General features: G+C 42.2%; 1 protein-coding gene across 1 annotated transcript; it reads right to left on the reverse strand.

Annotated features, from left to right (window-relative positions):
- Positions 1 to 1,778: 1,778 nt before the first annotated feature.
- SYPL1 (synaptophysin like 1) lies at positions 1,779 to 11,825 on the reverse strand. The gene is made up of 5 exons (XM_039354465.1): positions 11,503 to 11,825; positions 9,417 to 9,535; positions 6,256 to 6,460; positions 4,109 to 4,297; positions 1,779 to 2,704 (listed from the first exon to the last, which is right to left on the reverse strand). The coding sequence occupies exons 1-5, from the start codon at positions 11,569 to 11,571 to the stop codon at positions 2,576 to 2,578; spliced, it is 711 nt and encodes a 236-aa protein (XP_039210399.1). The 5' UTR covers positions 11,572 to 11,825; the 3' UTR covers positions 1,779 to 2,575.
- Between the last annotated feature and the right edge of the window lie 2,128 nt (positions 11,826 to 13,953).

Here is a 13,953-nt window from a genome sequence, read left to right on the forward strand (position 1 = left end):
TGAACAGAAACTGTTCGGCCTGTGTTGACTTTGTGAGACACTTTGTGAGACTCTTAAAGCGTGGTAGGAGTGCAATCCTGTTGTTCTGGAAGCCATTTTGGCTTTTTTGATGCCCCCAGCTGGGGGTGATGACTCCACTGATACAGCACTGACAAGCCACAGAATAAATAGCTTTTTGTGTGGGGGATAATTAGCATTTAAGGGGATATTAGACCAAGCTTTAATAGCAGGAACATAATAATGTTCTTTGTGCCAGTACTTTGATTCTAATGCAGGGGACTGAGGACACAAGGTGAGGTTGCCGACACGCTTCCATACATGAAGCTTTCCCCTAACGTGTAGTCGAGGGATACATACAAGCAGCACACAGAATAAAACAGTTGGAAGGGACCTTGGAGGTCTTCTAGTCCATCCCCCCGCTCAAAAGCTGGAAACCCTATATCGTTTCAAACAAATGGCTGCCCCATCTCTTCTTGAAAAACCTCCATTGATGGAGTACCCATAACTTCAGAAGACAAGCTGTTCCACTGATTAAATATTCCGTCAGGAAATTTCTCCTTAATTCCAGATTGCTTCTCTGCTTGATTAGTTTCCATCCGTTGCCTTTTGTCCTGCCTTCAGCTGTTTTGGAGATTAGGTTGACCCCCTCTTCTTTGTGGCAACCCTTGAGATATTGGGAGGCTGCTGTCATGTCACCCCTAGTCCTTTTCATTAAACCAGACATACCCAATTCCAGCAACTATTCTTTGTATCTTTTCGCTTCCAGCCCCCTAATCATCTTTGCTGCTCTTCTCAGCACTTTCTAGACCAGTGGTTCTCAACCTTTTTAATGCCGCAACCCCCAACCGGTCGTAAGTCGAGGACTACTCAACTGGTGCAGTACCGTTTGCAGAATGGGACTTTTGGCGGGCTCAGCAGGGCAGAGACAGCCTGGACAATTCCTATTGGCTTTTGAAAGCCAATAGAATTAGACTCTATTCAAGAGAGTCTATTCTATTGGCTTTCAAAAGCCAATAGAATAAAAAGGAGTAGCACAGCTAAGGAAAAGGGGGGGAAAATGGCGGACTGCGTTGTTTGGCGACCCCCGTGAAATGGTCGTTCCACCCCAAATGGGGTCCCGACCCACAGGTTGAGAACCACTGTTCTAGACTCTCAACATCTTAAGAGCCTCAAGCATGTTGAGTTCGGATGTTGCGTCCGAAGAAGGAAAAATCAAATTCTAGATAACCCTCAGCCAGGAAAGCCCACGGATGACTTTGGGCCTATTAAGACTCAAGCGAGTTTGCTACTTTGAAGAAAAATAAGATTTTTTTTGAGCACCCGCACAACAGGCAGGATAGAACAGTATAGAATAATATTTATTCAATCGATAACCAGCCCCAAAGGCAAGATATAAATCTAATAAATAATTGCAAGGGGGAAACATTCTCCGTTTCTAGGCCTCAGCAACTTTTAAGACATGTGGATTTCAATTCCCAGAATTCCTCAGTCAATGCTGGCTTAAAAGTTGCTGAGGTTGAGAAATACTGCCCTTGAGTGAAAACAAAAGCTATTTTAAGTCAAGAACTTTGTGTACAGCAGGGGTCTTCAGAGCTGAAGAAGCTTCATGGATGAGAAGCGAAACGCCTTCAAAGAAAAACAAGAAAGTCCAGTTGCCTTGTGAAAAAGCATCTTTGGGATAATTGTGACCTGGATGACTGAGAATCTCCACAGAATAAAACTGCTTTTAGGTTTTTCAAGTATCTGCTTACTGAACAATATTTTCAGGACAACGGGCCCAATTTCTAGAAATGTCAGTTTATTAAATTGAACCGAATCTTAATGTACAGCAGTACATGTCAGAGACAATGCTCAAAAACATTAAGCATCTGTGTTTAAGCAGTCAAACGTCGAAGTAATTGAAAGTTTTCTTAAGACTTTCATCCTTCCCTGGGTATAAGTTGCATTCTCAAGATCAGGGAGAACTTTTTCAATTTAAAAGAGATCACTGGTGGTCGTCTGTCGATCAGCTCAAACATTTAGATTTACCTCAGTTATTAATCACAGAGTATTCAAGCTGTAGCCAAACTATTTTTTATATAGTACCAGTTGAACAGTTACACTGAAATCACAAATACAAAAAAAAAAAAAGTACTTTCTGATGTGGAGGAAACTTTTTTAAATCAGGCAACTGTTTAAACAGACAGTAAATCTGCCAAATCCTAAGCCTCGATAGAATGCGCAACAATTATTTTAAATCTCTCTTTAGGACAAAACGTTAAGTACAGTATAACGTGAGTAGGATTATACAGGCAAGAATTGTCAAATGCAGTTTATCATTACAACCGAAATGTACTGGGCCCAAAATACTTTTTTTTTTTCCTAAGATGACAACATTGTCCAAGCATTTGACTAGACTACATTCAATGAAGTAAATCAATTCTTTCAAAATACTCATTTCCTACATACACCAGGCGTTTTCTCCCCCAAACTGTACAGGTGTGAAAGTTAATCGTAAACGATTTTGAAATACAGAAATATTCAGACTTGTCAACAAAGTGAAACACGGCCATTTTAGCATTACATCGACAACACTTCAGATGCCTGATGTTGGTGGATAGAACCCTGATTTTGGAGAATTACTGTTAGGTTGGTGCAGACTCGTCTCCTTATATACAAACCAAGCATTTCCACACCACAGAATCATATTTACCAAGCCAAAAACCTGCAAAGAACAGAGATCTTAATTAGTCTGGCGTTTTAAGTGAATCAATCCATACTTTATATCATTTTTAATAGGACAATGAAAAGACATTCTATATCCTCACTCAGTTTAAAGATCTGAGGCATGTATGAAGGCCTATTTTCCTAGAGAGGTACACCTCTATGTTACAGCCACCAAATTGGAGATGGGCTTCCGGGATCGTGAACTTTCTAGAACACTGTGTCTCAACCTGGGCAACTTTAAGATGGGTAGATTTCAGTTCCCAGAATTCCCCAGCCAGCTTCAACTTCATTTTAAGATTAGCATTTTGAAACAATAAACATCGCCCCCTTTTAGCCTGATTACCCAGTAAGCCACTGTTTTGTTCACAGTTCTTATGTTTCATAGTCAGCTTTCCCCGAGTTGCACTAAATTAGTTATAGTCAGGGCTGCCTGTTGGATTTGGTCAAAAAGGTCAAGGTAATAGTCACAGTGGTGTGATCGTAGTCTGTTTTTTATGGGTGTTACCCATTCTATCTATCTATCTATCTATCTATCTATCTATCTATCTATCTATCTATCTATCTATCTATCTATCTCATCATCTATCTAATCATCTCTCATCATCTATCTATCTATATCTATCTATCATCTATCTATCATTCATCTATCTCATCTATCTATCTATCTATCATTTATTTATCTATCTCATCATCTATCTATCTAATGTATCATTTATCTCTACTATCTATCTATCTATCTATCTATCTATCTATCTATCTATCTATCTATCTAATGTATCATTTATCTCTACCATCTATCTCATGTATCATCTATCTATCTCTATCTCATGTATCATTTACTGTATATCTATCTCATGTATCATGTATTATCTATCTATCTATCTATCTATCTATCTATCTATCTATCTATCTATCTATCTACAGATGGAACCTCAGTCGCACGACTGAAGTTACCATCTTGATTTTTCTGGCCCTATCCTGTGAACTATTTGATGAATAGATATATATGGAGGTCCTTGGTGCTCTCCGAGCTTGGCTGTTCTTTTGCAGAGCAGACATTTCATTGCGAAACTAGGTAACATCATCAGTGCTAGAAGGGAGAAGGGTTTGAGGAGAGGAGGAGGAGGAGAAGGAGGAGGAGTGTGAGGTCCTGGGTGCTCTCTGAGCTTGGTTGCCCTCTTGCAGATGTTTCATTGCAAAACTAGGCAACATCATCAGTGCTGGAAGAGTGTGGGGCTTGCTCTCATCTTACCTAGCTGGGTAATGAAACATCTGCAAGAAAATAACCCAAGCTCAGAGCGCACCCAAAACCACACAATTTAACCTTGAGCTACAAATACTCTCTTCTAACAGAACAAATATATCCACGCTGTTAAAACCATAGCTGACATACTGTACATACCACAGACACATTCAGACTTCCCATGCTGGTTACAGAAGCAAAGACACAGGACGATCCAAGAATTTTGCATGCCGGTATTTCGTCCACAACGCGGGGACCGGTTGATACTTTGATATCAACCAGGGCCTTTGCCCAGGCAGCGGTGCTGACTAGCCACAGAAAGACCGCACAGAGAGTGAAAACGTAATCCTGGAGACCAAGAGAGAGAAGTTAATCTGTTTTGTTTATGGGTCAAAGCTTCAGATTACAGAATTTACAGCCTCAACTGGGCCCAAAATTTGTTGTTAAGCGAGGCATTTGCTAAGAGAATTTCACTCCATTTTGTGACCTTTCTTGCCATAGTATTGTGAAGTGAATCGTTGCAGTTGTTCACTTAGTAACGAGGCTGTGAAGTGAATTTGGCTTTCCCATTGACTTTGCTTGTCAGATGGTCGCAAAAGGGCATCACGTGACCCCAGGAACGCTGCAACCGTCGTAAATATGACTCAGTTGCCAAGCGTCTGAATTTTGATCACATGACCATAGGGATGCTGCAACGGTTGTGATGTGAGAAAAAGGGTCATAAATCACTTTTTTTAAGTGCTGTTGTCACTTGAGTCACTAAAATGAGCTATTTTAAGTCAAGAACTTTGTGTATCGCAGGGGTCTTCAAACTTGGCCCTTTTATGACTCGTGGACTTCAACTCCCAGAATTCCTGAGCCAACCATGCTGAGGGGAAAGGGAGAGGTTTCCAAGCTGAGCCAGGCTGGCTCAGGAATTCTGGGAGTTGAAGTCCACGAGTCAGAAAGCGGCCCAGGCCTAGGCCAGAAGTAGGCAACCTTGGCTCTTTTATGACTCGTGGACTTCAACTCCCAGAATTCCTGAGCCAGCCACGCTGAGGGGAAAGGGAGAGGTTTCCAAGCTAAGCCGTGCTGGCTCAGGAATTCTGGGAGTTGAAGTCCACGAGTCAGAAAGCGGCCTAGGCCAGAGGTAGGCAACTTTGACTCTTTTATGACCCGTGGACTTCAACTCCCAGAATTCCTGAGCCAGCCATGCTGAGGGGAAAGGGAGAGGTTTCCAAGCTGAGCCATGCTGGCTCAGGAATTCTGGGAGTTGAAGTCCACAAGTCATAAAAGGGCCAAGTTTGAAGACCCCAGGTATATAGCTATGAAACTAAAGAGAACATAGAGGAAGCTTTTCCCCACTTTGACAACTTGAAGGTACGTGGACTTCAACTCCCAGAATTCTCCAGCCAGCCATGGGGGCAGAAACTATGGACAGAAACTTCTGGAAATATCTCCTTTTTTTAGAGATTTGTTTTTCAGGGAACTTGAAGCCTTTGCTTTCCTCAATGTCTGTGGAGATTCTCAGTCATCCAGGTCATCGTTATCCCAAAGGTGCTTTTTCATGAGGCAATTGGACTTTTTAAAAAAAATTTCTTTGAAGATGTTTCGCTTCTCATCCCAGAAGCTTCTTCAGCTCTGATGTTGTCAACCCACTTGGGATAATGAAACATCTGCAAGAAAACCACCAGGCTCGGAGAGCACCAAGGACCCCTCAATCAGAGCTGAAGAAGCTTCTGGAATGAGAAGCGAAATGTCTTCAAAGACAAACAAAAAAGTCCAGTTGCCTCCTGAAAAAGCATCTTTGGGACAGTTGGAGAGGACTATAAAATGCTCTTTTTTTCTTTTTTAAAGGAAAATTCATGGAGGAAAGCAGTGTGCGTTCCACGTGGCAAATGTGAATTCAAAAGCCACACTTTAAATTAAAATTAAACTTTGGAAAGGAAGATTTTTGAATAGGTATAAGTTGAATATGCTGGCTAATGCTTCATATGAAACAAGACTTCTAAAACAGTCTGTGGAGATTCTCTGTCATGCAGATCACGGCTGTCCCAAAGGTGCTTTTTTCAAAACTGGACTTTCTTGGTTTTTTTCCCTTGAAGACGTTTCTCTTCTCGTCCCAGAAGCTTCTTCAGTTCTGATTGAGGGGTCCTTGGTACTCTCTGAGCTGGGTGGCTTTCTTGCAGACGTTTCATTATCCCAAGTAGGGAACAACATCAGTGCACCCATGACCTGATGTTGATTTACTGCCTAATATTACTCTTGACTTCAAAGCTATCAAACTGTCCTCCTCTTATCACCCAACCTAAATCTTAGCGACTTACGATCATCGGGAAATTGCTACCATTCCGATAGGCGTGCATATAGCCCAGGTAAAACACCAGGGCCATCATGCAATAGAAGAAGATCAGGACTCCAAAGGTGACGAAGAACTGGGCCGAAGACGAGAAATTTCCCACCAGGTAAAAATCCGTCCAGGTGCCGTTGCATCGGGTGGGATCTGGCGAAGTAAACACGGCGGTGTTCAACCTGCACAAACAGAAGTTGGAGACGGCCTCAGAAGGATCCAGCTCTGAAAAGGTACAAGGAGTCCTCAACGTACGACCAAAATGGAGCCCAACATCCTTCTGGGTAAGCAGGACAGTTGTTTAGGGAGTTGTACCCCATTTTAGGACCTTTTCTTTTTTATTATTATTTTTTCCTTTTGTAAATATTTTTATTTCAATTTTCAATACAATTAGTACTTTCAATACATTATATATATATATATATATATATATATATATATATATATATATATATATATATATATATATATAATGTTTATATATATAGCAACCTGTGGCTTGGTGGTTAAATCACTGCCTTGTATGTAAACTGTCCAGGTTCGAATCCCATAAAGGGTCAGGCTAACTGACCCTTTATGAATGAGCTCGAAATGGCCATCTTAGTCTCCCAATTTAATTCTTTAATTCTTTGTCAGAAAAAGAAATTTGGATTTGTAATGTTTCGCAGTTGCGACTTGAGCCTGCTTAACGCCCCTAGTTGGGGGCTGCAAGGCAAAAGAGATTGTAAAAAGTAAAACTGCAGTATAGCAGTTAAAAAATGTCAAGGTGTAATCAATTAGACATCTGTCTGAGAAACTTCCTGCATATATATATATATAAAAATAGAAAAGAAAAATACCTTTCAAATAAGACCTTAGGGGTCGCTCGTCTATCTCCCCCCCGACTGCATCCACCCTCTCAACCTTCCTTCCTTCCTACTTCCCTTCTCCCTCTCTCCTCTCATCTCCTTTCTCCCCTCATTCCTTCCTCCCATCCAACTTCCTCCCATTTTAGGACCTTTTCTGACACAGTCGTTAAGCAGATCACTGCATTTCAGGGAAGCGTGAGATCGTTAGGCGTCGTTAAGCGGATCTGGCTTCCCCCATCGCTTGTTGGAAGCCAGCTGGGAATGTTCACGAAAGGAGATCACAGGACCCCGGGAGAGTGCAAACCGTCATTAAGTACATGACAGTTGCCAAGCACCTGAATTCTGATCACATGACCCTGGGGGATGCTGTGATGGTCGTTAAGTGTGACAACTGGCCATAAGTCCCTTTTTTCAATGCCATTGTGACTTCAAACAGTCACTAAATGAATGACCGTTAAGTCGAGGACTGCCTGTATTAAAAAAATAAAAAAATCTATACAGCTGGAAAGCCGAAGTCAAATTTCTGTACAATAGAAAGCTAGGAAGGCACATTCCCAGGTTTCTGATCAAATGTTGAAGACAACCAGAGGCATCCATGATAGGGTCAAAAAAGTCAAGATGGCGATCCTGATCATCTGATCAAAGACCCATCCCTTTTTGACGATCGTCTGTCCGAGACACTTCGAGATACACCGATTTAACAGGTGAACCAAGAGGCACATATATTACCCTATTACGTGTACAATGTATGACAAGCAGTCCTCAACTTACAACGATCGATTTACTGGCCACTCGGAGTTACAACGGCACTGAAAAAAGTGACTTATCCCCACGTTTCACACTTACGACCGTTGCAGCATCCTCACGGTCGCGTGATCAAAATTCACACACTCAACAACTGGCTCGTATTTACGACGGTCGCCGCATCCCCCTGGGATCACGTGATCCCCGTTTGCGACTTTCTGACAAGCAAAGTCAATTAAGGAGCCAGATCCACCTCAACGACCATGTTACTCATTTAACGGCAGTGATTCACTTAACAACCGTGGCAAGAACGGTCATAAAATGGGGCAAAACTCACTGTCTCACTTAGCAACAGAAATTTTGGGCTCAGCCGTGGTTGTAAGTGGAAGACTGCCAATATTTCTTAACTGTATTTAAGCATGTGTTATTTACTTTGTCATGCAATTAATGTCTATGTTTTTTTATGTCGCTAAATATATTTTCCTCCAGATTAGAGGGGTCCACAGTGCACAAAAAAGCTGAACCTGTTCTAATATAAAACCTGCTAACAGCCTACAGGTAGTCCTCGATTTACAGCCACAACTGAACCCAAAATCTGTATTGCCAAATGAGACATTTATTAAGGGAGTTTTGCCTCGTTTTACGATCTTTTGTGCCACCGTGGTTAAATGACTCACTGCAGTTTAGTAACATGGTTGTTAAGTGAATCTTGTCAGAAGGTCGCAAAAAGAGATCATGTGACTTCCCGGGATACTGCAATGGTCATAAATATGAACCGGTTGCCAAGGGTCTGAATTTTGATCACGTGACCCTGGGGACACTGCAACGGTCGTAAGTGTGAAAAATGATCATGAGTCACTTGGTCACGTGAAGGGTTAATACTACTTTATAACGCCACGTGGTAAGGCCACACTTGGAATACAGCATCCATTTTGGTCACCACGATGTAAAAAAGATGCCGAGACTCTAGAAAGAGTGCAGAGAAGAGCAATAAAGATGATTAGGGGACTGGAGGCTAAAATATATAAGGAAAGGCTGCTGGAATTGGGTATGTCTAGTTTAACGAAGAGAAGGACGAGGGGGGACATGATAGCAGTCTTCCAATATCTCAGGGGTTGCCCCAAAGAAGAGGGAGTCAAGCTATTCTCCAAAGCATCAGAAGGCAGGACAAGAAAGAACGGATGGAAACTAATCAAAGGAAGAAGCAACCTAGAACTAAGGAGAAACTTCCTGACAGTTAGAACAATTAACCAGTGGAACAACCTGCCTCCAGAAGCGGTGAATGCTCCAACACTGGAAGATTTTAAGAAGAAACTGGACAGCCATTTGTCCGAAATGGTATAGGGTTTTCTGCCTGAGCAGGGGTTGGACAAGATGACCTCCAAGGTCCCTTCCAACTCAAAAACAACAACAGTAATAATAATAATAACAATTTTTTTCAGTGCCAATGTAACTTTGAAACAGTCACTAAACAAACTGTCGTAAGTCAAGGACCATGACTACATCCTGATGGGATACAGGCAGCAGAAATGCACAAGGAACTCACCTGAAAGGATAACTGAAAGAGGCTGCTACTGTTTTATTCACCACCCCATGACAGGAAACCAGAAGTGTAGTAACGCCTCTGTAGCCGCCACAAGAAGCAAACGCAAGCACTGCAAAGAGCTGTAGACAAAGAACATTCCGATTCTGGCATTATTTGCAAAGGGAGAGGATAACCAAGAGGAGGGACCGGCTTATCCAAACCACGTTTTTCTTTTTTTTGATTAAAAGGCTCCAAAATGAAATTAAAGTCAAGTGGGGTTCAAAAAAAAAAAAAAAAAAAAAGCATCAAGCAAGAAAATCTTGGGTCCAACAAGCAGGAAGTGGGGTGGATGAACAAGAAATCTTTTTTAAGACTAAATTTTAAAATCAAGGCGAGACAACAAGGGCAGGATAATAATTGGAAATAGGTTTCTACTGTTTGTTAACCGTAATTCCTTTTGCTAGGCTTTGGTTTAGCACAGGGGTAGGCAACCTTGGCTCTTTTACGACTCGTGGACTTCAACTCCCAGAATTCCTGAGCCAGCCATGCTGAGGGAAAAGGGAGAGGTTTCCAAGCTGAGCCATGCTGGCTCAGGAATTCTGGGAATTGAAGTCCATGAGTTGTAAAAAAGTCAAGATTGCCTACCCCTGGTTTAGCATCTTATTTAAACCGAAGCATCAGGGTCTATGGTTCAGCTGGTGGGCCCAAGCCAGCCAGTTGTACTTTGCCCAATAAACTATGTTTAAAACTGAACCTAATGAGTATCAATGGATTAAAATGTGATGTAAACTCAGCCTAACTTGGTTAAAAACGGCCACTTTAGGGTGTAGAAGTGAGAAACAACAATGTCGATCTCTGTTTTTTTGTAGGATGTCAGATATTTTGCTGGATTTTTAAAAATTATTAATCTGGATTTTGCAGGCGATTGGATTCAATTCCGGTATCAAATGACGCCAAACATTAGCCACTTGCCTAGAATTAAAATTACAATATCATTTGGCCTGTGCTAATTTACACAACAGGCTAGGCCAGACTGATTTTGTTAGGCTCTGACTTAACCTGATGCATGTGCACTTGACTGTGGCCTACAAACCATTATTTATGGTTTATCAGGAGCTGCAACACACCACAGCCTATCTATCGTAATGCATGATCCCAGCTTATAGGCAATCAAATAAGAGCTCAGCATGTACACACCACATAAGTAACCTGGTTTGTGTTAGAAATATTTGCCAGCCATAAAAGAGGGAAAAGCTGTTCAGTGTGATGCAGCCATTTTAACGTAATGTATATCTGAAACCATGTTCTAAGCTTCAAAACTTTTACAAATACCAAGAGGGCTCCTACATAAAGGGTTAGGGTTAGGTCTGGAGGGGGTGCACACTGGAGGTGGCTACTACAGGTAGGTTGACAGCAAACCCCCACCTCCCACCCTGCTACTCCATGCTCGTTGGATTCTTTTTCTTTTTCATTGTTTATTTTATTGTTCCATTACTTTGCTACTGTTATATTTACACTGGGGGCAAAGAAATTTAACAAAATAAATAAATATGGGTGGGAAGGTGGTGAAAGAAATTGTCCTGCTATTTTAGCATTTTGAAATTAACAGCCACGTTGTTGAGAAAAAGAAGCCCCCTTGAAAGAGAATAAATATTCTAAGGGAATTTTACAGACCGGACAGAAAAAAGAAAAAAAAGAGTTGCACCAGGCCTAGTAAAAGAAAGCTGTTGTAACAAAAGAGAAACTACTAGAGCATTTCTGGAGCAGAGGGGGGGAAAAAACAGGCCTCGCAGCCTTTTTGGCCTAGGAACATTTTGCATCCTATTCCACTAAAGCTTTGCAAAAGAGATTCTTGTTGTATCTCTACCACCCATTTATTTACTCCCTATTAAAATCGAATTAATCCAATGTTCTTCCTTTACCCAAAGGAGGAGAGTTTGCAAGACCCTCCCTAAATTGGCTGCTTTTTTTTTTTTTTTTTTTTTTGAGGTTTAGGACGTCTTGCAAACACAGCTCTTTGGGGTTGCACCCTCACCACCACTCCCCGTTTGCAGAAATACTCCTCAAAGAAAGCCCTGCATGGATCCTCCTTCTGTAACCAACTCACCCACTCAAGAAGCTTGATGAAACCTAGAGGTTCTTTCAGAGGACCAAGGTCCAGGTGAAAATCACTCATGTTTTGCAAGAGGAGGAGGAGGAGGAAGAAGAGGGATTATTAGAGCAAAGAGGAGCCACTGAGGAGCCCCAGAAGAAGAGATGGTGGGAACAAGAAGCTGGAAGCTCTGCTCAACCTTGTCTCCAAGCTCTCGTTCCCAGGAGCAGAAGGTGGACCTCTTTGGTCCTATAGAACCTGCCTTCTTGGGCTCCGCCCACATCCTTCAGCCAATAGGATGCCTTCCCTTCCTTCTCCAACTGTTCTCTCACAATGGCTTGGAAGAAGGTCAGTGGGACATCCTCTGCCCAGGTAGAGCGGGGCTGTCAGAAGGTCAACCTTGCTCCTGGCCGAAGAATGGATTGCTGAATGCATATAATAATAATAATAATAACAACAACAACAACAACAACAACAACAACAACAGTAAAGTTGGAAGGGACCTTGGAGGTCATCTAGTCCAACCCCCTGCTCAGGCAGGAAACCCTACACCATTTCGGACAAATGGCTGTCCAGTCTCTTCTTAAAAACTTCCAGTGTGGGAGCATTTACTGCTTCTGGAGGCAGGTTGTTCCACTGGTTAATTGTTCTGTCAGGAAGTTTCTCCTTAGTTCTAGGTTGCTTCTCTCCTTGATTAGTTTCCACCCGTTGCTTCTTGTCCTGCCTTCAGGGGCTTTGGAGAATGGCTTGATTCCCTCTTCTTTATGGCAGCCCCTGAGATATTGAGAGTCCTAGTGGACAATCACTTAAATATGAGCTAGCCGTGTGCTGCAGCTGCCAAAAAAGCCAACACAGTGCTGGGCTGCATTGACAGAGGGATAGAATCAAGATCACGTGAAGTGTTACTACCACTTTACAAGGCCTTGGTAAGGCCACACTTAGAATACCGCATCCAGTTTTGGTCACCGCGATGTAAACAAGATGTTGAGACTCTAGAACAGGGGTGTCAAACTTGCAACGTCACGTGACGTGTCGTGACTTTTTTCCCATTGCCCGCAATGGGGTGGGTGCGGTTTCGGCATGACGCATCCAGCCCGTGGGCTGACAATTTGACACTCCTGCTCTACAAAGAGTGTAAAGAGCAACAGAGATAAAATAAAAGTCAAGAATGCCATTCAACCCTGGAAAAAAAACAAATTCATGATAGGGAGGGACAATTATAATAATCCAGTTGCTGTAGTTTGGTGAAATAATTGGGTTGGGTTTTTTTTTCACCAATTTATATTGCTTTAGTATGTAATTAGTATAACTATGTAGTGTATAATTGGTTCGATAAATGACCTGGGGGAAGGATTTTCCACACTGATTTTTGTGTGTACTAAATATAGAATGGGGGCTGGTTGGTTTTGAATGACTCTTGACTTGCTTATATGCTGTTTTTGTTTTGTTCTTTTACATTTTTTCAGCACAAGTTGATAGCAGAGGAAAGATCAGAACAAAAGCATTTTTTTTCCAGTATGCTTATGTTAGACTTGTTAATAATCAAAATCACTTGATTGTTAATGTGGTAATTTGGCTTGTTTGTTTCAAGCATTTTTCAAATAATTTTCAAATAATAGTATTTTTTATTTCTCCTAGTATTTAATTATAAATCATATATGCAGAAACACTTTTTCCCCCCTGTACAGTTCAGTCCTATGGATATTTTTAAAAAAATGTTGCAAAGACTTCAATGGGGTTAGTCCCTGGTAAGCAGAATGCAGAGCATAGAATAACAGCATCAGGAGGGACCTTGGAGGTCATCTAGTCCAGGGCTTTTCAACCTTTTCACCCATTGTACCACTTTTAGGATATGGCAACATCCGAGTACCACCAGTCGCCTAGCAAGGGATCAAAAACTTGATGACCCCCCCAAAAAAGGAAAAAAGTGATAAAGTACAGGTAGTCCTCGATTTACAACAGTTTGCTTAGTGACTGTTCGAAGTTACAATAGCATTGAAAAAAGTGCCCCCCAAGCCACAGCCGAGCAAGACACTTGCCTGCCCACCTGGCCACGCTCTTTCTCCTAGTCAAAGTTTTCATTGTTCTGAGCATTTCTGTTGAGGATTGGCAGCGGGGTTGGGGTGGGGGGTGTTTGGTTTTTATTCCCCCCATCTGCTGGGTGGCTGCAGCAGGTTTTGGTCACTTCACATGACCCTGGGACACTATGACCGTCATAAATATGAATCAGTTGCCAAGCATCTAATGTAAATCACAAGACCCTGGAGATGCTGCAACATTCCAGCTGATCGGCGCTTCTTCTGGGCTCAGCGGAAGCACCAGGATCAGCGCCGAACTCCAGCTGGAGCCTGGTGCTAATCCTGGCGCTTCCACTGAGCCCTGACAGCCCCAAAGAAGCGCTGATCCTGGCGCTTCCGCTGAGCCCTGACAGCCCTGCAGTTCCAGCCATCTCTCGCTCAGTCTTGT

The sequence above is a fragment of the Crotalus tigris genome, unplaced genomic scaffold (assembly GCF_016545835.1).
Source record: "Crotalus tigris isolate CLP2741 ecotype Arizona unplaced genomic scaffold, ASM1654583v1 scf7180000018553.2237530, whole genome shotgun sequence".
NCBI classification, from domain to species: Eukaryota; Metazoa; Chordata; class Lepidosauria; order Squamata; family Viperidae; genus Crotalus; species Crotalus tigris.